This window comes from Myotis yumanensis, unplaced genomic scaffold (assembly GCF_028538775.1).
Source record: "Myotis yumanensis isolate MYYU_CA2020_CCGP unplaced genomic scaffold, mMyoYum1.0.hap1 SCAF_22, whole genome shotgun sequence".
Taxonomy (NCBI): domain Eukaryota; kingdom Metazoa; phylum Chordata; class Mammalia; order Chiroptera; family Vespertilionidae; genus Myotis; species Myotis yumanensis.
Window position 1 is genome coordinate 15,381,016 of NW_027223773.1, and position 22,524 is coordinate 15,403,539.

The 22,524-nt window shown below is 39.0% G+C and overlaps 1 protein-coding gene across 5 annotated transcripts in view; it reads left to right on the top strand.

Annotated features, from left to right (window-relative positions):
• The window catches only part of LIN9 (lin-9 DREAM MuvB core complex component), a 66,559-nt gene that overhangs the window by 7,193 nt on the left and 36,842 nt on the right, over positions 1–22,524 (top strand). For 3 of the 5 annotated variants that reach the window (XM_070401277.1, XM_070401273.1, XM_070401276.1), the window contains exons 3-8: positions 1,000–1,094; positions 2,936–3,040; positions 12,646–12,779; positions 14,147–14,272; positions 16,830–16,987; positions 20,048–20,181. In XM_070401277.1, coding sequence (XP_070257378.1) covers positions 1,000–1,094; positions 2,936–3,040; positions 12,646–12,779; positions 14,147–14,272; positions 16,830–16,987; positions 20,048–20,181 — 752 coding nt within the window. Of the gene's footprint in view, positions 1–999; positions 1,095–2,015; positions 2,067–2,935; positions 3,041–12,645; positions 12,780–14,146; positions 14,273–16,829; positions 16,988–20,047; positions 20,182–22,524 lie in introns of all 5 variants that reach the window. The other 2 variants (XM_070401275.1, XM_070401274.1) reach the window with 1 other exon arrangement.

Here is a 22,524-nt window from a genome sequence, read left to right on the forward strand (position 1 = left end):
GATATTCTAAGCCTCATTAGTACTTTTAATTTTTAAAACTACTGTGTTGTGCTTTGAGTTGGTGATTTACCAAGTTAAATCCTCTGGCTTGAGAACACTTATCTTCCAGAGTTACCCTAATTTATTTGCCTACCAAGATCAACCCCATCCTACCTTTTTTCTTTTGTACTTATTAAAAAAGTATTTCATTATTATGAAATACTTTATAGTTATTAAAAGTATTTCATATTCTTCCTTAATAGTAAAATCACTTTTTTTAAAAAAATACATATATCCGTGTATATTATATGTATGTATGATACACATGATAAAATTTCTTATAGAGAAAAATTAGAAAATGCTGATGAGCAGCAAGAAGGAAATGAAGCTAACTGCGTTGGTATATCCATCCCAGGATTCTCTGTTTCTCTCTGTATAAAGATATCCTTTTTATAAAAGTTAAACTCACCCTTCTTTTCATAGTATGTCTAATTAGCCACTTGATTGAATCTCTTCTGCATACAACTCAAGACACTTCTTAGAATTAAGGAAAACAGAAACATCACACATTTCGTTTTTTGAATATCAAGGGTTCATATTCTGAAGTAGAAAACATTTAGAAATATACTCTAAATTCAAGGTTAGAAGAAGTTTTTTTCATCGCCTGCTTTTGATTAGATTGTATTTATGAGATAGTTCTTGGAAAATTAGAATAGAGGAATTACTAAAAACCAAAAAGAAAGAAGCCACACATGTTTTAATAAGAAAATTTAATATTTTCAAGATGCATTGCCTTGCCTTGCCAAGTTACTTAGAGTTTGACCAAAACAACAACAACAACAAAAAACACACACAGAAGAGACCTTTCATTTGAAGTAAACTAAAGTTATTATGATCAGTGTATTTTTTTGATCTTGGGAAATACTTCAGATATATTGCTATTATTAAAAAGGCAATGTTCATAGTATGAAATCCTTTGAGCTAAACCTAAATCTTATTAGTAATAATTATTTATTACAGAGGGAAGCTTATCTAACACATGGAATGAAAAGTTCAGTTCTTTACAAAAAACACCTGTTTGGAAAGGCAGGAATACAGGCTCTGCTGTGGAAATGGTAAGGAATTAGTTTTTAGAATATGATAGCTAAATTGTTTGTATTATTGTCATGTGCAAGTTCTTATAGCACAGTAAAAATTTTCCAAGGTTTTCCCTCACCTTTAAGCATTTGAGGGTTTTTTTTAATTGATTGATTTGAAAGAGAGAAACATCAATTTGTTGTTCCACTAATTTATGCATTCATTAGTTGCTTCTTGTATGTGCCCTAACAGGGGAATCGGACCCACAACCTTAGCATATCAGGGAGGGGCTCTAACCAACTGAACTACCTACCCGACCAGGGCAAGCATTTGAGTCTTTAAGTGCCATTGAGCGGTATATGATCCTATATAAGTAAATAATTTGTAGTCTGTGATAATCTGGTCATTGTTAAGCATTTGTTAAGTAATTATAGTTTTTTTTTAAATAGACAAAAACAAAAAAACTCCAACAACCCAAACTTGTGCTTTTATTAGATAGTAAAATTTGCATGGCTCTGGTCCCTACAAAAAGATATATAAATAAGTGGTATAATAGTAAAATCTTGTGTAGGTCAAGGGTAACTGCATTTAGGGGTGGGAAGTAGAGGTGAGCGTATAGTTGGCAGGACTAATGATTTGGGGGACCTCTGCTCCTCCCCTGCCCAGGAGGTTAGGGATCAGTCCTGAAACAAGCCTGAGCTGGGATACACAGCAGTGGTCACTGTACCTGGACAACTGACCACAGTGAATGTGCAGGACTTTATACTTCCGTCAGTTCTGTCACCATCATTCTCTTCCTCCTCTTGGGAGGAAGCAGGGGAGAAGGGCTTCCAGCCAGGGCTATGGAGTGTTGAGACTCTCAGTGGATTTAATTTCAAGGATCCTAACCTCTAACCTTGACGCAATTGGATGCTGCCCATATGTTGCTAGCTCTCTGTACCTCCCTCCCTTCTAAATAGGCATGAAGCTCTGTCTTGAATAGTGGAAGAAGGATTTGAAAAAGGATGCAGGTACTATGGGATATTATTTCTGTTGTTCTTTTAATGAGACCTCTGAACCTAGAATGGACTGTAAAATTTTTCATATTATAGACCCTTAAGGATATGATATACTTTGGGCACTTAAGTTTTTTTTAGTTCTACAGGCATTTATCAGGTATCTGTTATAGGTATCTCATATTTTTATTTATAAATGGAAATTCAGTTAACAATTTTTTTCCAGTTAATAATTTTTGACCTCAGATCTAGTATATTATATACATTTAGATTTAGAGTCTAGAGCAGCCGTGGGCAAACTACAGCCCGCGGGCCGGATCCGGCCATTTGAAATGAATAAAACTAAAAAAAAAAAGACCGTACCCTTTTATGTAATGATGTTTACTTTGAATTTATATTAGTTCACACAAACACTCCATCCATGCTTTTGTTCCAGCCCTCCGGTCCAGTTTAAGAACCCATTGTGGCCTTCGAGTCAAAAAGTTTGCCCACCCCTGGTCTAGAGTGACCTAGTAACTTTGCCCTAGCCCAGCCCTATTCAACAGACATATGTGATAGACCCAGCTGGCATTAACCCAGACACCAACATAATAAGAACTGGAATTTCCAGAATTTATTTTCCTGTCTTCATTCAAAGCTGCTTGATTTGGGTTCCAGTTTTAATCATCAGCTAGGTGTTCTATTTGTAAACATTTTGCATAAATATGTATCTTACTACTTTCTAAATCTGAGATCACTTGTACTTTGTATCACCTATACTTCATCCTTCTGTACTGCTTGCTAATAATCTAGAGTTAGCTGTACTTTCCTATATAGAATTATATTTTGGAACAAAAATGGGAAGTGTTCAGTCTTTTCATGAAATAAAATAATTTATATCATAGCCTTTCAGAAATTCAAAACGAAGTCGATTCTTTTCTGATGAAGACGACAGACAAATAAATACAAGATCACCTAAAAGAAACCAGAGGGTTGCAATGGTTCCACAGGTATGTGTGTGCTAAAATTTTGTTTCATGTGATAGGAAGTGAGCAACTGCTCAGCGTAATAAGTTTATATTTATTGTTACATTTTGAGTAACAAGTTCTTTTCTTTAAATCAGTGCTCCACCTTAGCTGCTATTGTAGTTACCTAGAAAATGCTATTATTTTATTGATGGACTTGAAACCAGAGTAGAAAGCCAGTCCTCAGTCTTACAAATACACTTTCTTATAAGAATGGAGATAGTGGATATTAAGCAAATGGGTTTGGCAATATGGAATCAGTTTGGAATTTGGCATGGAGATGAGCTGCCTCCTGCAGGCCCTCCCCCCAGCCCCCACTGGGGAGCGAGCCCACAACCCGGGCATGTACCCTTTCAGTCCACAGGCTGATGCTTTATCCACTGAGCCAAACTGGCTGGGGCTGGCATCTTTTAAAAAGTCATGGTGGACATGTAAGAATCAAAGCAATGAATGAAAATTGGATAAGGAAATATTAACTTCAAAAATAATGTGGCCCAAGGTGGTTTGGCTCAGTGAATGGGGCGTCAGCCTACGGACTGAAGGGTCCCAGGATCGATTCCAGTCAAGGGCACATGTCTGGTTGTGGGCTTGATCCCCAGTAGGGGGCGTGCAGGAGGCAGCCAGCCCATGATTCTCTCTCATCATTGATGCTTCTATCTCTCTCTCCCTCTCCCTTCCTCTCTGAAATCAATCCTATATAATAAAGAGGTAACATGCAAATTACCATCACACCCTCGCACGAGATGGCCACCCCCGTGTGGTCACAAGATGGCCACCACAAGATGGCCAACAGGGGAGGGCAGTTAGAGGCGACCAGGCCGACAGGTTAGGGCAGTTGGGGGCGACCAGGCCTGCAGGAGAGGGAGGGCAGTTGCGGGGAACCAGGTCTGCAGGGGAGGGCAGTTAGGGGTGACCAGGCTGGCACGGGAGGGCAGTTGGGAGTGATTGGGCCAGCAGGGGAGGGCAGTTGGGGTGATTGGGCCAGCAGGGGAGGACAGTTGGGGGCAATCGGGCTGGCAGGGGAGCAGTTAGGCATCGATCAGGCTGGCAGGGGTGTGGTTAGGGGGTAATCAGTCTGGCAGGCAGAAGCGGTTAGGGGCAATCAGGCAGGCAGGCAGACAAGTGGTTGGGAGCCAGCAGTCCTGGATTGTGAGAGGGTGCAGGCTGGGCTGAGGGCCCTCCCCCCGCCCCCCCCCCCCCCCCCCACAGTGCATGAATTTTGTACACCGGGCATCTAGTAAAAATATATATTAAAAAAAGAATGATGTGATTTTTTTTTTCCCTATCAGATTTTTATCTTTTGAAAGTCATTCCCTACTTCCCTGTCATTTTTGTTTGTTTTGTTAATCCTCACCCCAAGGATTTTTGCCATTGATTTTAGATCAAGTGGAAGGGAGGGAGGGAAGAAGAATGGGAGGAGGGGAGAGAGGGGGAGAGAGAGAGAGAGGCGGGGCGGGGGGGGGGGGAGCGGAGGAATATTAGTGTGAGAGAGTTGGTTGCCTCCTGCACGAGCCCCTACTGGGTGGGTATCAAACCTGCCACCCAGGTATGTGCCCTTGACTGGGAATGGAACCACTGAAGGAACAGCACCGGCCAGGGCTCATTCCCCCGAGTGCTGGAGACTTCAGTGTGGTGGGTCATAGCAGAGGCGATTTCCTCAGCCAGGGATTGGGCATCAGAGGGATTAAAGGAGTGACCAGCAACATGCCCTACCAAGCACTTAAAACGCCTTCCATGCCTTTATGATCATCTCAAATAATACAAATGCTTATGTTCTGTAAAATGGACAAAAAGATATTTTGAAAAATTTTAATAACAAATGTACATAAGCATCTAAACTTCAGTTTAGAAAATAGAAATAATACAAAATGTGCATAGTTGGACTTAGTAGGTGTTGGATACAAGGTTGAATGAATATAAGAAATAGTTAAATAACTTTTTCCTGTGTTGGCTTAGGAGAGGTGTGTTATTAGGATAATTTGAGTAACAACTCTCTAAAGTGGATTGTTTTAAAACTTCTTTTCTTCCTCTAGCTGTTTCTTAGGAAAATTTCCAAGCATTCAGAAAACTTTAGTCTCTGACTATAAAACCATCCTGCCCAACTCATCCACTGCCTTGCTCTGCAGACACATCGTCCTTCTAGACTATCTTACAGTCCTTTGTGCTTCTGAGATGAGACTTCTGAGATTGTCGTTTCTAGCCTAACGTGCCTAGTTCTTTCAAGTTGTATTTACACGACATGGCTTGTTCCCTTATCCTCCTACTCAGCCTCTAAATACTTATATTCTGTCTGTGTGTTTGTTCTTAATCCTCATTTGAGGATAGTTTTTCCATTGATTTTTAAGAGAGTGGAAGGAAGAAGGGAGGAGAAGAGGAGAGAGAGAGAAAAGCATTGATGTGAGAGAGCCACTTCAAGTGGTTGCCTCCCACACACACCCAACCAGGGCGGGGAACACGCAACCTAGGGACCTGCCCTGGGCCAGAGAGCCCTCGACCCGTGGGTTCCCTGGCCAACCCTCTAACCACGGAGCATACTGGCTGGGGCATATCCCTTTATTTGTTTTTTAAATTTACCTTTATTATTGAAAGTATTACAGATGCCCCCCATTGCCCTCGCCTCCCACTCCTACCCCTCCCCAGCATATGTATTGTGTTGATTTGCTCTTGAGCAGTCCTGATGAGATAGGTTACTATTATATTATCTCCCATTTTTCAGGTGAGAAAACAGACACAGAAGTGTCTTGCTCAGGGCCACAAATCTAGGAAGTGAAGGCTGCTACTAAAGTGGCAGATCCTGTCTCCAGAGCCCTGCTTTTTTATGTTTTAGCAGTTTTATTGAGCTATAATTCATGTATCATCCAACTCACCTATTTAAAGGGACACGTCAGTGGTTTTAATGTAGGCACAATTGAGCAAACAGCACAACCAGTTTTAGAACGTTCTCATCACCCCCAAAGAAACCCTGTGCCCTGTGCAGTCACTTCGTTTTCCATGTGCTGATTGAAAGGTGTGGTGGCTACAAGGGTATTAACATTGAAACTTTAGAAGGTAGTGCCAGCAAAGTCAATTCATAAAAGTTGGAATAATTTCTGTTTCCACGAATAGTTTGAATATATTTCCCCATACTCAACAAGGGATCTCTACTATAGTTTTACTATATCCAATGAGCCATTTAAAAATCTGGGTCAGTAATTCAAAGGAAAGAAAAGTAACACTTTTTCTGATAATAATTTATAGTAAATTGGTTATTATTTATGCTTAACAACTCCCAACATACAGAGAGCGATAGAAACATCAGTGATGAGAGAGAATCATTGATCGGCTGCCTCCTGCACACCCCACACTGGGGATTGAGCTTGCAACCTGGGCATGTGCCCTGACTGGGAATCGAACTGTTGATCTCTGGGTTGATGCTCAACTGCTGAGCACACCTGGCTGGGCAGTTATTTTCTTACTAGTTTGTAAGATTTTGTATATATTAAGAATATTAGCCTTTGGGCTGTTTATATTGGCTATACTTTTCTTCAGAGTTTGTAGGTTTTTATTTTTTAGTTTGTTTTTTTACTTTGTATTTTTCACCATGCAGGATTGAATAAAAATTTTAAGAGTCAAATATAACTATCTTTCCTTTTTATGATTTACTGAGTTTATGCTCAGAAAGACCTTCTTCTCTAGTCTAAAATTTATAGTTCTAGAATTCTCTCAAATTTCTTTTTTTTAAAATCTTTATTGTTGAAAGTATTACATATGCCCCCTTTTCTTCCCCCTTTAACCCCTTCCAGCCCGCCCCATCTCTCATATTTCTTATATCATTTCATTTTTTAAATATTTAAATATTCGGTCCATCTGGAATTTATTTTGGAGTAAGGAATGAGGTAAGACTGCAACCTGATTATACCCCCCCCCCCCCACCCCCACCATAGAGGACTACTTACTTGTCCTGGTCACATTTACTGCGTAATCCATCATTTATACATTGATTTAATATGCTGCCTGCAGTACGAGGCAAACTTCTGTTTATATTTGGGATTATTTCTAGGCTTTCTCTCTTTATGTCTACTATGTCTCTATGTGCTAGTGTCAAGTTGTTTTAATATTGCTTTATATTTTGGTTAAATGTCTATAAGACATTCTTACTTACTCTTTTTTTAGATTTTCCTAAATATTCTTTTACATTTTTTTCTATGTAAACTTTGGATTCAACCTGACTAGGAAAAAAATCTTGATGGCAGTTTTGTTGGTATTACACTAACATTATAAATGTATGGGTTTGACACGTTACAGTGAGACTGCCGACCCACGAACTGGTTGTAGTTCCACCTATTTAAAAGCCTGGATGTCCCTGGTAGACTTTAACATTTTTTTCATGTCAGTTTTGCACATTTCTTTTTTTTTTTTTTTTTTAATATATTTTATTGATTTTTTACAGAGAGGAAGAGAAAGGGATAGAGAGCTAGGAACATCGATGAGAGAGAAACATCGATCAGCTGCCTCCTTGCACGCCTCCTACTGGGGATGTGCCCTTGGCCGGAATCGAACCTGGGACCCTTTAGTCCGCAGGCCGACGATCTATCCACTGAGCCAAACCGGTTAGGGCAGTCTTACACATTTCTTAAGTGTATTCCTAGGTATTTAATACTTTTGTTCTGGTCATTTTTGCTGTCATAAATAGGATATTTCTTCTGGTTTATTATCTAACCAGTTATCGTTTACATATTGAAAAGATAGTGACTTTTTAAAGATATTTTTTATATCAACCTGTATTCACCCACATTATTAAATTATCTTATTATTTTTAACAGTTATAGTTGATTTTCTTAGAGTTTTCTGGGTCAGTCATATTACCTACAAATAATGGTAGTTTTGTCTTCTCTTTACAATTTTCTTATCTAATTGGCTAATTCCATTAAAACAGAGTTTAAAAAGTGGTGACAGTCAACATCTTTGACATATTTCTCACTTTAATGAGAATGTTTTTAATATTTAAACATTGAATACTGACCTTTGTATTGGAATGGAGAGAAATGTGTTTTATAGGTTAAGAAAGTATTTTTATTTTCTTGGTCAATCTAGGTAAATGTTTGTCAATTTTTTATTTTTTTCTTGAACCCTCACCTGAGGATATGCTTTCATTGATTTTAAGAGAGTGCAGGAAAGAGGGAGGAAGGGAAGGAGAGGGAGAGACAGAGAGAGAAAGAGAAACATCGATGTGAGAGAGACACATAGCAACTTGACCTGGGTATGTGCCCTGACTGGGTATGGAACCTGTGACCCTTTGATGCATGGGACAATGCTCCAACCAACCAAGCCACACTGGCCAGGCTGTCAATTTATTTTATTGATGAGAGGGAGGGGGAGAGAGAAAGAAACATTGACTTGTTGTTCCACTTACTTATGTATTCATTGGTTGCTTCTTGTATGTGCCCTGACTGGGGATCAAACTCGCAACCTTGGTGTAGGACAGTGATGGCGAACCTTTTGAGCTCGGCGTGTCAGCATTTTGAAAAACCCTAACTTAACTCTGGTGCGGTGCCACATATAGAAATTTGTTGATATTTGCAACCATAGTAAAACAAAGACTTATATTTTTGATATTTATTTTATATATTTAACTGCCATTTAACAAAGAAAAATCAACCAAAAAAATGAGTTCGCATGTCACCTCTGACACGCGTGTCATAGGTTCGCCATCACTGGTGTAGGAGAATGCTCTGACCAACTGAGCTACCCTGCCAGGGTAAGGTTTGTCAAATTTGTTGATCTTTTCAAAGAACTTTTGGTTTTCTCACATTTTTTTCTATTGTTTTTCTGTTTTTTATTTCATTTATTTCTGTTCTAATCTTGATTATTTTTTTCTTCTGCTTGCTTTGGGTATTATTTGTTCTTTTCTGGTTTCTTAAAGTGGAAAGGTAGGTTGTATATTTGAGATCTTTCTTCTTTTCTAATACAGTGGGGCCTTGACTTACTAATTTAATTCGTTCCGAGACCGAGCTCATTAAGGAGCTCATTAACTCAAACTACTCTGTCAACTCAATGCAAAAAATCGGCGGAGAGACAGCTGGTATCTCAAAAAACTCGTTAGTCGGGACACTCGTAAGTCAAGGCCCCACTGTATAGGCATTTACCCTATAGATTTTCCTCTAAGCATTACTTTAGGTGTATCATTTAACTTTTAGTTTATTGTATTTTTTCAGTGGTTTCCTCTATTTCTATTCTATTAAGAATTATTTTAATGGATATTGAATTTTATCAATGTCTTTAGCATCAGTGAAGGTGATTATATGAGTTTTATTGTTTTGATTTATTAATAATGGCAAGTTATATTAATAGTTTTTTAATACTGGACTCTCCTTACATTTTGTTTTGTGTGTCTATTTTAATCCTTGCATTTTTGACAGAAATTTTAGTTGGTTGTGCTGTATTCTTTTGATGTTCTGATGGTGTTTATCTGGTAACATTCTTTTTTTAAAGCTTTTTAAAAATTGAGATATAATGACATATAACATATTACTTTCAGGTGTACAATATAATAATTGATATTTGTATATATTGCAAAATCATTGCCACAATAAGTCTGGTTAACATTTGTCACCACAGTTACAAATATTTTTTTATTATGAAACCTTTTAAAATCTCTTAGCAACTTTTAAATATGCAATACTGTATTATCTATAGTCATCATACTTTGTAGCCCATCCCTATGACTTATTTATTTTGTAACTGGAAGTTTCTACCTTTTGACCTATTTGGCCCATTTCCCACTTCTATCTGTGGCAACCAATCTGTTCTCTGTATCTATGAATTTGGACTTGTTTTTGTTTGTTTGTTTGGTTTAGATTATACATATAAGTGAGATCATATGGTATTTGTCTTTCTCTGTCTAATATATTTCACTTAACATAATACTCTCAAGGTCCATCCATGTTGCCACAAATAGAAAGATTTCGTTCTTTTTTTATGGCTGAATAATATTCTAGTGTGTGTGTGTGTGTGTGTGTGTGTGTGTGTAACATTTTCTTTATTCTTTTATCCATTGATAGACACTTAGGTTGCTTCTGTGTCTTGGCTATTGTAAATAATACTACAGTGAACATGGGGGTATATCTTTTCTTTTTATTATTAAATTTATTGGGGTGACATTGGTTAATAAAAAGGGGGTATATGTCTTTTCAAGTAGTGTTTCATTTTCTTCTGATAAATGGCCAGCAATGGAATTGCTAGATCATACGGTAGTTCTATTATTATTTGAGGAACCTCCATACTGTTTTCCAGAGTGGTTGCACCAATTTACGTTCCCACCAATGGTGCACAATGGTTCCCTTTTCTCCATATCCTCACCAACACTTGTTATTTCTTAACTTTTTAACAATAGCCGTTCTAAAAGGTATAACGTGAGATTTCATTGTGTTTTATTTTACATATATATTTTTACTGATTTCAAAGAGGAAGGGAGAGAGAGAGAGAAACACTAATGATGAGAGAGAATCATTGACCGGCTGCCTCCTGCACACCTCCTACTGGGGATAGAGCCTGCAACCTGGGCACGTGCCCTTGACCGGAATCGAACCCGGGACCCTTCAGTCCAAAGGCCAACTCTCTGTCCACTGAGCCAAACCAGCTAGGCTCATTGTGCTTTTGATTTGTATTTCCCCTATGGTTAGTGATATGGAGCATCTTTTCGTGTATCTGTCAGTGCTCTGTGTGTCTTTGGAAAAATGTCTATTTAGATCCTGTGCCCATTTTTTAATTGATTGCTAGTTTTTTTGCTGTTGAGTTTTAGAAGTTTATTTGCTGTTTTTTTAAAAAATATGCTTTTATTGATTTCAGAGAGTAAGGGAGAGGGAAAGAGAGGTAGATACATCAGTGATGAGAGAGAATCGTTTTTTGGTTGCCTCCTGCACACCCCCTACTGGGGAGCAAGCCTGCAACCTGGGCATGTGCCCTGACTGGGAATTGAATGATGACCTGGTTCATGGGACGACACGCAACCAACCGAGCCACACCGGCTGGGCTCAGTGCCTTTGCTTTTGATGTCAAACCCAAAAAGTCGTCACTTAGACCAGGGTCAAGGAGCTTCCTGCCTGTTTTCTTCTAGGAAGAATTTCAAGTTTTTTTGTTTTTTTAAAAAAATATATTTTATTGATTTTTTACAGAGAGGAAGGGGGAGAGATAGAGAGTTAGAAACATCGATGAGAGAGAAACATCGATCAGCTGCCTCTTGCACATCTCCTACTGGGGATGTGCCTGCAACCCAGGTACATGCCCTTGGCCGGAATCGAACCTGAGACCCTTCAGTCTGAAGGCTGACGCTCTATCCACTGAGCCAAACCGGTTTCGGCAGAATTTCAAGTTTTACATTCAGTTTTTAATGCATTTGAGTTAGTTTTATGTGTGTGAGATAGTAATTCAGTTTCACTCTTTGGCATGTGTTTTTCCAGTTTTCCCAACAGCACTTATGGAAGAGACTGTCCTTTCCCTGTTAAATACTCTCAGCTTCTTTGAATTAATTTATCATATGTATGAGTTTATATCAGGGCTCTCTACTTCATTCTATTGACCTGTGTGTCTGTTTTTGTGCCAGTATCATACTGTTTTGATTACTGTAGCTTTGTAATATAGTTTAAAATCAGGGGGCATGATGCCTCCAGTTTTGTTGTTCTTTCTCAAGATTGCTTTGGAGATTTGGGGTCTTTGTGGTTCCATACAAATTTTAGGATTGCTTGTTCTACTTCTGTGAAAATGCCATTGGAATTTTAACAGGTATTGTATTGAATCTCTAGATTGTTTTGGGTAATATGGAGATATTAATAATACAGGGCGGGACAAAAGTAGGTTTACAGTTGTATGTACATGAAACAATTTTTCTTCATATGTGAAACAGTTTATTCTTGTATTATTATTTATTAATTATTGTATTATTTTCCATACGAACAACTGTAAGCCTACTTTTGCCCCACTCTGTATTAACTTTTGCAGCCCATGAATACAGGATATCTTTCCAAGCATTTTTAAATTCCATAGAAATAAGTGGTATTTTCTGAGGTTTACTTTTATTATACTTGGGGCAGATTTTATTATCTATGTTACGTGATCTTTATGAAAATAGTTTGGAACTATGTTTTCTTCTTCAGTGATTTGAAACAATTTAATAGCATTGGAGCCCTGGTTTAATATAAGAATTCTCTGGAAACCATCTGGGCCTCATGCTTGCTTGTATGTTTTCTCTCTGACTCCTCAGGAGTAGCCAAGTTCTCTCTTACTGGTCTTTTCTGCCCCAGGAACTCTAGGAATATTTCTCACAAGCATCTTTTTCCTGCTTGCCTTAATTGAAATTGTACTGCAGTGCAAACATGTTGGGGACACATAGTTCACCTTCTTTGTAGGAATGTTATGAAACCAGAGGCTGTAATTAACTTTGTCATAATTAATTAGAATGCTTATTAAATAATAACAAAAGTTTCATGTTGGATATTGCTGAGTCTTTTTGAGTATTTAACTATAATCTACCTTTTTACAAATGTATTCAATGTTATAGAAGCTCATTTTTACTTAATGGAAATGTAATTAATCTCTGTTTCTTTATTGTATAGAAATTTACAGCAACAATGTCAACACCAGATAAGAAAGCCTCACAAAAGATTGGTTTTCGATTACGCAACCTACTCAAGCTTCCCAAAGCACATAAATGGTGCATATATGAGTGGTTCTACTCAAATATAGATAAGTATGTATCATGAATTATATGATGAATATTACTTGAAGCAAAAATTTAAGTTTTTCAAACGTTATAAGCTATAACCTTTTCTGTAGGTCCATTTTGATCCTATCTTTTCCTAAATTCCTTTTTCTATTCTTTATTCTGGTTTGATCTGTTGCCATTTCTCATAGTTTTCTTCCCCTTTTTTGAGGAAGAAGTTATTATACATTTTAGTGTGAAATAAAATGAAAGTATAATTTTTATATTATAATTTATAACGACTGTGACACAAAGAACCAGTATTTGCAACGAATGGGACTTGTTTTATAAATGTTCAGATTTTAAGTGTTAGTATAATAGTAGACAAATAGTGGATTCAATAAGATTTCTAGATGGATATCTTTCTTATTTGGTAGCACTTATGAACTTTAGTTACACATAAATGTTTAAATAAAACATTAAGAATCTATGCAATAACAGTGTTTACTGAGGAAGAATGTTGGTTTCTCAGCCATCACATTCTATTCCCTGCTGGTGATGGGCAGTGCTTTGCTGGCTACTTATCTTTACTTCCCTTCCACGCCAGTTGCCTACTCTCATCTGGTAAATCTTGTGAATGTTCATATTTAAGCCCAAGACCTTTCTAAAAAATATATATTTTTATTGATTTTTAGAGAGAGAGGAAGGAAGAGGGTGAGAGAAAAAGAAACATTGATGTGAGGAGAACCATCAGTTGGCTGCCTCCTGCATGCCACATACAGGCATGTGCCTAGACTGGGAATCGAACCAGCAACCTTTTGGTGCACAGGACAACACCCAACCAACTGAGCCACCCTGGCCAGAGCCCAAGACCTTTGTGTATCATTGCTAGTTCTTGATTGCCCAAACCCATGAATAGAATTATTGTTGTCCACAGGTTTTCCATAGGTGTATAAGCAGGCTCTGAGGGTGTCGGAGTGTGGTCTGAGTTCTTGAATTCCATTCTAACTTTCTGGAGTGCTCCAGTCTTCTAAAATGGATTTATTCTCAAAGAGGACTCCTTGATGAAGGTGTTCCTTTTGGGACAAACACTTTGCAGCTAACATTGCTTATCCTCGCGGGTGCAATGCCAGAGCCAGGATAGCCCCGAGGGTATACTCCCGAGGACATTGAACATCAGTGTCTCCTGGGCCTCTCGAGCACAGGCTAACTGTTACACATGATTTGTTCCACAAAAGCCAAGAATTTAATGCAGTTTTAGCCCTTTGCGTATCTGATGTGTATATATTTTGTGTAAAACTGAAAGTTTGCATTTTGTGATTAGTTTGTTGAAAATTGAAATGCATATTTAAGTTTTTGTCTCTTTAAGTAACACATTGTCTATTAACCATTAAAATACCATTTCTATTTTGTAGACCGCTCTTTGAAGGTGATAATGATTTCTGTGTATGTCTAAAGGAATCTTTTCCTAATTTGAAAACAAGAAAGTTAACAAGAGTAGAATGGGGAAAAATCAGGCGGCTAATGGGAAAACCACGGAGGTAAGAATGTTTTGTTTCAAGTAAAATCAATATGTTGGGAGTGTCATTACTACGTTGGTTTAGGTTCACAGCTGAATTGAGAGGAAGGTGTAGAGATTTCCCATATACCCCCTTGCCTCCACACAGGCATAGCCTTCACAGTGATCAACATCCTCCAACACAGGAACATGTATGACAATTGGTGAACCTACATTAACACATTATAACAGTGATGGCGAACCTATGACACACGCGAACTCATTTTTTTGGTTGATTTTTCTTTGTTAAATGGCATTTAAATATATAAAATAAATATCAAAAATATAAGTCTTTGTTTTACTATGGTCGCAAATATCAACAAATTTCTATATGTGACACAGCACCAGAGTTAAGTTGGGGTTTTTCAAAATGCTGACACGCCGAGCTCAAAAGGTTCGCCATCACTGCATTATAACCATCCAAAGTCCATCGTTAACATTAGGGTGCATTCTTGGTGGTGTACTTTCGGTGGGTTTTGAGGACTATATGAGGACATATACCCGCCATTATCATCAGACAGAGTAGAGTCCCTGCCCTAAAAATCCTCAGCTGCACCTGTGCGTCCCTCCTCTCCACCCAACTCCTGGCAGCCACTGACCTTCCTGTCATCTCCCTAGTTTTGCATTTTCAGAATTGTCATGCATTGGAAACGTAGAGTATGTAGCCTTTCCAGACGGGCTTCTTTCACTTGGTAACTCATGGCTTGATAGCACCTTCCTTTTGGCCGTGAATAATATTTCATTATATGTACACCATTCACTATGAAGGACACCTTGTCGCTTCCAATCTTTGATGATTAGGAATAAAGCTGCTATAACCACCCATGTGCAGATTTTAGTGTGGACCTAAGTTTTCAGTTCATTTGTGTAAATGCCGGGGCTGTGGTTGCTGGATCATATGGTAAGAGTATGTTTAGTTTTATAAGAAACCAATGAATTGTTTTCCAAAGTGGCTGCACCATTTTGCTTTCCCGCCAGCAGTGAATGAGAGTCTTGTTGCTCCATGGCCTGGATAGCACTTGTGTCAGTGCGTGGACTTTGGCATTCTAATAGAATAGTGGCATCTCGTTTCATTTGCATTTCCCTAATGACATATTGTTACAGAAGAACGGAGAAAAACTAAGCAACGTTTAGAGAAAGGGAGTTACATTTTATTATTATTATGCGCGGGCCCAGAGAAAAATGTCTTTCAAATTCTGAGCCCCCAACATGGAGGAAACTTTCCCTATTTATACTTTTTCCAGTTCTTTGTCTCCCAAATTTGGAATGAGACTTCCAGGCCTTCTGAGAAAGGAGGCCTGTGTGCTGGGAAGGGGCCATGAGACCATATCTCAAGGCCTGGCCTGGTGCCAGCTCTGTCTGGGGCATAGTTTACGCCCTCTCTAGAATGGGAGTGAGTGTTATTTTCCTTATTTAAGCAACAAGTATTTACAGAAGCCAAAATAGCAGGGTTAAAATTTCAAACAGCAGGTTTTGTATAAGATGGATGCTTCAATATGATGTGGATCATCTTTTCATATGTTTATTTGTCATCTATAGTTTTTCTTTGGTGATACTTGGTTTCTTAAAAGTTTAAACATACACTGGCCATATGACCCAACCATTTCACTCCTACGTATTCACATAAGAGAAATGAAAGTATATGTTTATACAAAAACCTATACACAAATGTTCGTATCAGCTTTGTTGTAAAAGCCCCAAACAGGAAACAACCCAAACATGCACCAATAGGAGAATAGATAAACAAATTGTGATGCGTCCATAGAATAGAATACAGTTTTCCAGTAAAAAGGAATGAACCACTGATACATGACAGCATGGATTAATCTTAGAATAACTATGCTAAATGAAAGAAGTCTGACAAAAGAGTACATACTAGATGATTCCATTTATATAAAATTTTAGAAGATAGAAATGATAATGATGGAAAGCAACTCAGTGATTGCTTGGGAAATGGGAGTATAGAGGTAGGAGGAGTGCAAAATAAGGATAATAAAGTGGCACGAGGAAACTTAATGGTAACCAATGTCTTCATACTTTATTAATCTCGACTGTGATGATATATATTTTGTGGCATGAAATCTATGTTTAAATACCTTTGTTTCTTCATAGAATTTGAAAATATAAGTAAGACAAGCCCTAAAGATAAGAGTAAATTTAGTATTCATACTTCAAAGCAGGAAGAATGATTAAGCGTTTACACAGGCACGTCTAATATTTAATTCCTGTGTTAGTTGGCTCACTGGGTGACAGGGAAAATGTCATGCTCTTCTTAATAGAATATTAAAATGGAACTTTTTCTTTAAGAGAAGACCTGGGATCCAGCCACAGTTTTGTCAAAGGATGTGAACAAATCCTTCTGCTTTGTAGACTTGCTTATGTGTCTTTGAGTCTTGCAAGGTCTGTTTTTAATAAGATGTTTGAAATTATTCCTTCTATGAACCCATTTTAAATACAGTACTCAAGAACGAGCTGGATGGCCTGATTTAAAGTTTTTGTATAGGGTAGTTATTTTATATTATTTTTATAATTTATTCTAGATGTTCTTCTGCATTTTTTGAGGAAGAAAGATCAGCATTAAAACAGAAACGGCAGAAAATCCGGCTCTTGCAACAAAGGAAAGTTGCAGATCTTTCACAATTCAAAGATCTCCCAGATGAGATTCCTCTGCCCCTGGTCATTGGAACCAAAGTTACAGGTTAGTAAAGACAAGCTTTGACTTTTAATTTTTCTCCAAAATAAACTCCATTAGAGAAATGACTTTTAAATTTAGAAAGCTTAAATATAGTTCTACAGCAGTATGCTATAGAGATGATTGTTTCTTCATCTGTGAATTGTTTAAATTTCAAAATTTAAAATTATTTTTTTTCCCTTTTATAAAGCAGACTTTTCTGTGTAGTTCATAAACACCATTGTTCTTAGGATCCTTGGGTCTAGATATAGTCCATTTCTAATGATTTAATAAAACTAAATTATTCACTAGGTAGTTTGCCGAAAATTTGTAAGGGTATAAATTTTGTTCATTTGTAGATGTGATTCTGTATATTCTTCACTTATAACAGGGAGGGAAAGTACCACCAAAACCAAGTTTAAATTAACCTTCAAGAATTTGGTAAACTAAAATCACAACTTATGTAGTACAAGAAATAGCAAGGTAGTAAGTGAGTGGGTGGGTTAGTAACTGAGAAATGTTTGGACTAATCAGGGGCTGTTTCTGGAGGGAAGGGAGCCTTAGCTTTTACTTTTTTTAAAAAAAATATATTTTATTAATTTTTTACAGAGAGGAAGGGAGAGAGAGAGAGAGTTAGAAACATCGATGAGAGAGAAACATCGATCAGCTGCCTCCTGCACACCGTCTACTGGGGATGTGCCTGCAACCAAGGTACATGCTCTTGACCGGAATCGAACCTGGGACCCTTCAGTCCGCAGGCCGTCGCTCTATCCGCTGAGCCAAACCAATTACGGCAGCTTTTACTTTCTACCAGACTCTTAGGTACTCCTCACCCGTCCCCGTAGTTTTCCAGTTAGCCCAGGACTACGGAGAGCTTACCTCAGCCCTTTTATGGCTCTCCAGTGTCCGGGATCCCTGTTAAATGTCAGGCTATTCTGCCACTCATGTCAGCCAGGACTATCCCGTGGGCTTACACAGCTGTGGGTTTTTCTTCTTCTTTCCTGATGGAGTTCATCCCTTTTCACTGGAGAGTCACAGGTGTTACCTCTTGGTCCACATCGAGTCTGCTCCCTATGGCAACAGCACGGCTGGTTTCCATGAGCAGCCATCGCACTAGTAAAGCCATTTTCACCAACCAGCGGTGGGGGCGGGGGATGTGCATAGCCTCATGCAGAAGGCCACTGACTTCCTGACTTTACCTGAAGCTGTGGCAGTTTTCAACACTGAACCTTTCTTAGTTGTTTTTGCATTTGACCCATTTCCACTTCACTGAAGAAATGGTTGTGTGTACAGGTTTATACTTGTTTTGTGGAGAAGAGTCACCAGCCTCTTCATGCTGTCATACTGGGAGTCCTTCTCTGTATTTATGCTGCTTATCCAACTTTATTTATTATTTATATCTTCTGCATACCTGTGCCTTTTCCCTTCATTGATCTGTCAAAGACTACGACTAGTTTAGGCTCCTACAATTGTGTGTGTTTTTTTAATCAATTGATTCTTTTAAACAGTCTTATATCGAATATTTATGTTCTGCTAAAATGATGCTGTGTATTATACTTTTTTGTCCATACACAATGTGTCACTTTGCCTAGTTTTTTAAAAAATATTTATTTTTATTGATTTCAGAGAGGAAGGGAGAGGGAGAGAGAGAGAGAAACATCAATGATGAGAGAGAATCATTGATCGACTGCCTCCTCCACGCCCCACACTGGGGATCGAGCCCACAACCTGGGCATGTGCCCCAATCGGGAATTGAACTGTGACCTCCTGGTTCATAGGTCGACGCTCAACTACTGAGCCACGCGGGCCAGGCTCACTTTGCCTTAAAGGCCATTCTTATATTTTTCACTCAAAAGAATATGAGTGAAAAATGGTTGTTTGCTTGGAATTTCCTGATGTTATTTCAGATTGGATTTAGATAATAGTGACACAAAAATTCACCTGTGTGAGGGGTCCCCAAGACTGCTCCCAAGTTGGTGATTCACTAGAAGGAGTCAGAGTGCTCAGCACTCAGGGCCTTGGCTCATTACAGAGAAGGATAAAAGCAAAGTTAGCAAAGGAGAAGGTGCACCGGGCAAAAGTCCAGAGGAAACGAGCGCCAGCTTCCCAGAATCCCTTCCTGGTGTCACACATGACTTGCTTAGTCCCTCCAACAGCAGGTGTAACTGCACGTGAGGTATTGGCTACCAAAGTAACTCGTCAGATGCAGTACCCAGGTTTTTACTCGGGGCTGGTCATGTAGGCACTCTCTTATAGCACATACTGCAATCCCAGACTCCCAAAGGAAAGCGAGTACTCAGCATACATCACACCGTGTTTACAAACATTCTAGGCACAGGAAACCACCTCGACCAGTATGGGAACACTCTTGAAATTCAAGTTCGCGGATGCTGATCTTGCAGTCAGACCTTTCCAAGGAAGGATAGCAGTCTTAGACCTAGAGTATTCATTCTTCACAGCATCCCTGTCTTTTTTTCTTTTTCTTTTTTTTCAAGTTGAACTCTACCTGTCGTTTACTCATTAGTGCAATAACCAAAGTTCTTTTGTTGACTTTTCCTTTTCTTTTTTTCAGTTCAGAGTTCAAAGCCGTGATTTTAAAATATTTTGTTTTTAGGTTGGTAGACAAGAGATTTCATTCATATATCAAAATTGGGATCATCATTTATAGTTTTCTTTTTAAAAAAAATATATTTTATTGATTTTTTTACAGAGAGGAAGGGAGAGGGATAGAGAGTTAGAAACATCAATGAGAGAGAAACATCAATCAGCTGCCTCCTGCACACCCCCCACTGGGGATGTGCCTGCAACCAAGGTACATGTCCTTGACCAGAATCAAACCTGGCACCCTTCAGTCTGCAGGCCTACGCTCTATCCACTGAGCCAAACCGTTTAGGGCTCATTTATAGTTTTCTATCAAAAATTTTTTTGTTTCTCTAAACTGAAAATAAAATGCGTAAATTTTTTGGAAACTATAACAGACAGCAATACTGTTCTTTCTATGTTTCAAATTACATGCTTGGAGCAGTTTTGGATTTGACAGTTCTTTGTATCTTACAAACATAATGCCTTTTTTGGTTCTTTTCTCAGCACGATTACGTGGTGTTCATGATGGTCTGTTCACTGGGCAAATAGATGCTGTGGATACTTGTAATGCTACTTACAGAGTAACTTTCGATAGGACAGGGCTGGGAACCCATACTATCCCTGACTACGAAGTTCTTGTGAGTATTTCATAATATATTTGTATGTTATGCATATTAAATATGTTATGTAGAATTTTCTTAGAGATTGTGCTGTATGATATCACCAAGATTTCAGGTCACTGAGGAAAAGATCCTTAGGGTTCCAAGCCCTGCCTCTGGGACCCCTGGGACAGAACTATATTTAAGCATTCCACATTGTTGAGAATCTGCCATTTCTCTATTATACCTTAACCACATAGCACTTTAGTGAAACAGAACTCGTCACTTCTGACTCGAATAAGCTCTGTAAACACTTTCGTTTCAGCTGTTTTGTTAAAGTATAGTCCTCTTGCAAAATGATTTTTAAAGTCTGAGGTAACATCTTTCACTTTAAAGTTTGTTCTCCTGTTTATCCCCAGCATTCTGTAGGGCAGGTGTTAGTCACTCCCACTTCTTGCATGATGACACTGAGACATTAGTCATTACAAATACTGTAGGTAATTTAGTCCAGGCTCTAGAGCTGGTTTCCTGATGGGCTGAGAGAGGAATTCAGGTCTTTTGAGTTCCTGATACAGTCCACTAAACTACTGGGCTGTTATTTCATGATCATACTTGATCTAGCGATGTCATGAAAATTATACACCTTTCTAATAAGTTAAAATAATTTTAAGAACTAATCTCTGCAATCTAACACAGCTTTTAAAAAGTGAATAATGAATTTTAAAAAATTTTTATTGATTGATTTGAGAGAGAAACAGTTTGTTGTTCTATTTATTTATGCATTCATCGGTGGTTTCTTATATGTGCCCTGACTAGAGATTGAACCTGCAACCTTGGTGTATTGGGACAACACTCTAATCAAGCGAGCTCTACCTGGCCAGGGCTCAATAATGAACTTTCTTTTTTTAATCCTCACCCAAGGATGTGCTTTTATTGATTTTTAGGAGGGGTCTGGGGGAAACATTAGTCAGCTGCCTCCCCTGTGCACCCAAACCAGGTATCAAACCTGCAACCTAGATATGTGCCCTGATCAGGAATCGAACCCATGACCTTTTGGTATGTGGGACGATGCTCAACCAACTGAGCCACATCGGCCAGGACAGTAATGAACTTTTTATAATAAAACTAGTGCCCCAGTGCACAAATTTGTGCACATTGAAAGGAAATTAATTAGAAGGTGGCTGGCAGGACGGTACTGGGCCAGATGGGCCGGACACGCCCTGGAGCCAACCTCCCAAGGTCCCCCCCAGGCCGGCCGCACCTAGGGCAGTGCTGTGGCTCAAAGGGCGTCTGTGGAGTGAGCGGGGTCCCTCCGGCAGGAGGGGTTCCTTGGCCTGGCCATGGGGATTGGGCCGAAATGGGCTCTCTGACATCCCCCAAGGGGTCCCGGATTGCAACAGGGCAGTTCTCAGGTAACGCACCCTGGAATTGGGCTTCCTCCTCTCTGGTTCCGGGGTGTGTCACTCAAGAACCGCCGCTGCTAAGTAACCGCAGCTTGTCAGCTCCTGCGTTGAGCGTCTGCTCCCTGATGGTCAGTGTGCATCATACCTAGCCGCCGGTCGGACAGTCGCTTTAGCCTTTTAATATATATAGAGATTGTTTGCCTCTAAGCATCTTGGAAATTAAATTGTTAGCCTTTAGCCTCGCTTTTTAAAAATGTCTTTAATTTGACTTTTAAGGTTTATGAGCCTACAATGGATAGAGCGTTGGCCTGTAGACTCAAGGGTCCCAGGTTCGATTCCAGTCAAGGGCATGTACCTCGGTTGCGGGCACATCCCCAGTAGGAGGTGTGCAGGAGGCAGCTGATTGATGTTTCTCTCTCATCGATGTTTCTTTTTTTTAATATATTTTATTGATTTTTTACAGAGAGGAAGGGAGAGGGATAGAGAGTTAGAAACATCGATGAGAGAGAAACATCAATCAGCTGCCTCCTGCACACTCATGTGCCCGCAACCAAGGTACATGCTCTTGACCGGAATCGAACCTGGGACCCTTGAGTCCGCATGCCGATGCTCTATCCACTGAGCCAAACCGGTTAGGGCCTCATTGATGTTTCTAACTCTCTATCCCTCTCCCTTCCTCTCTGTAAAAGATCAATAAAATATATATATATATTTTTTTTAATTTTTTAATTAAATCTTTATTGTTCAGATTATTACATTTGTTCCTCTTTTTTCCCCCCATAACTCCCCTCCTTCCAGCTCCCACCCCACCCTCCACCCTCACTCCCCACCCACTGTGTTCATCCATAGGTGCATGATTTTTGTCCAGTCACTTCCCGCATCTCCCACACCCCTTTTCCCCCCAAGAATAGTCAGTCTATTCCCTTTCTATGTCCCTGATTCTATTATAATCACCAGTTCATTCTGTACATCAGGTTAT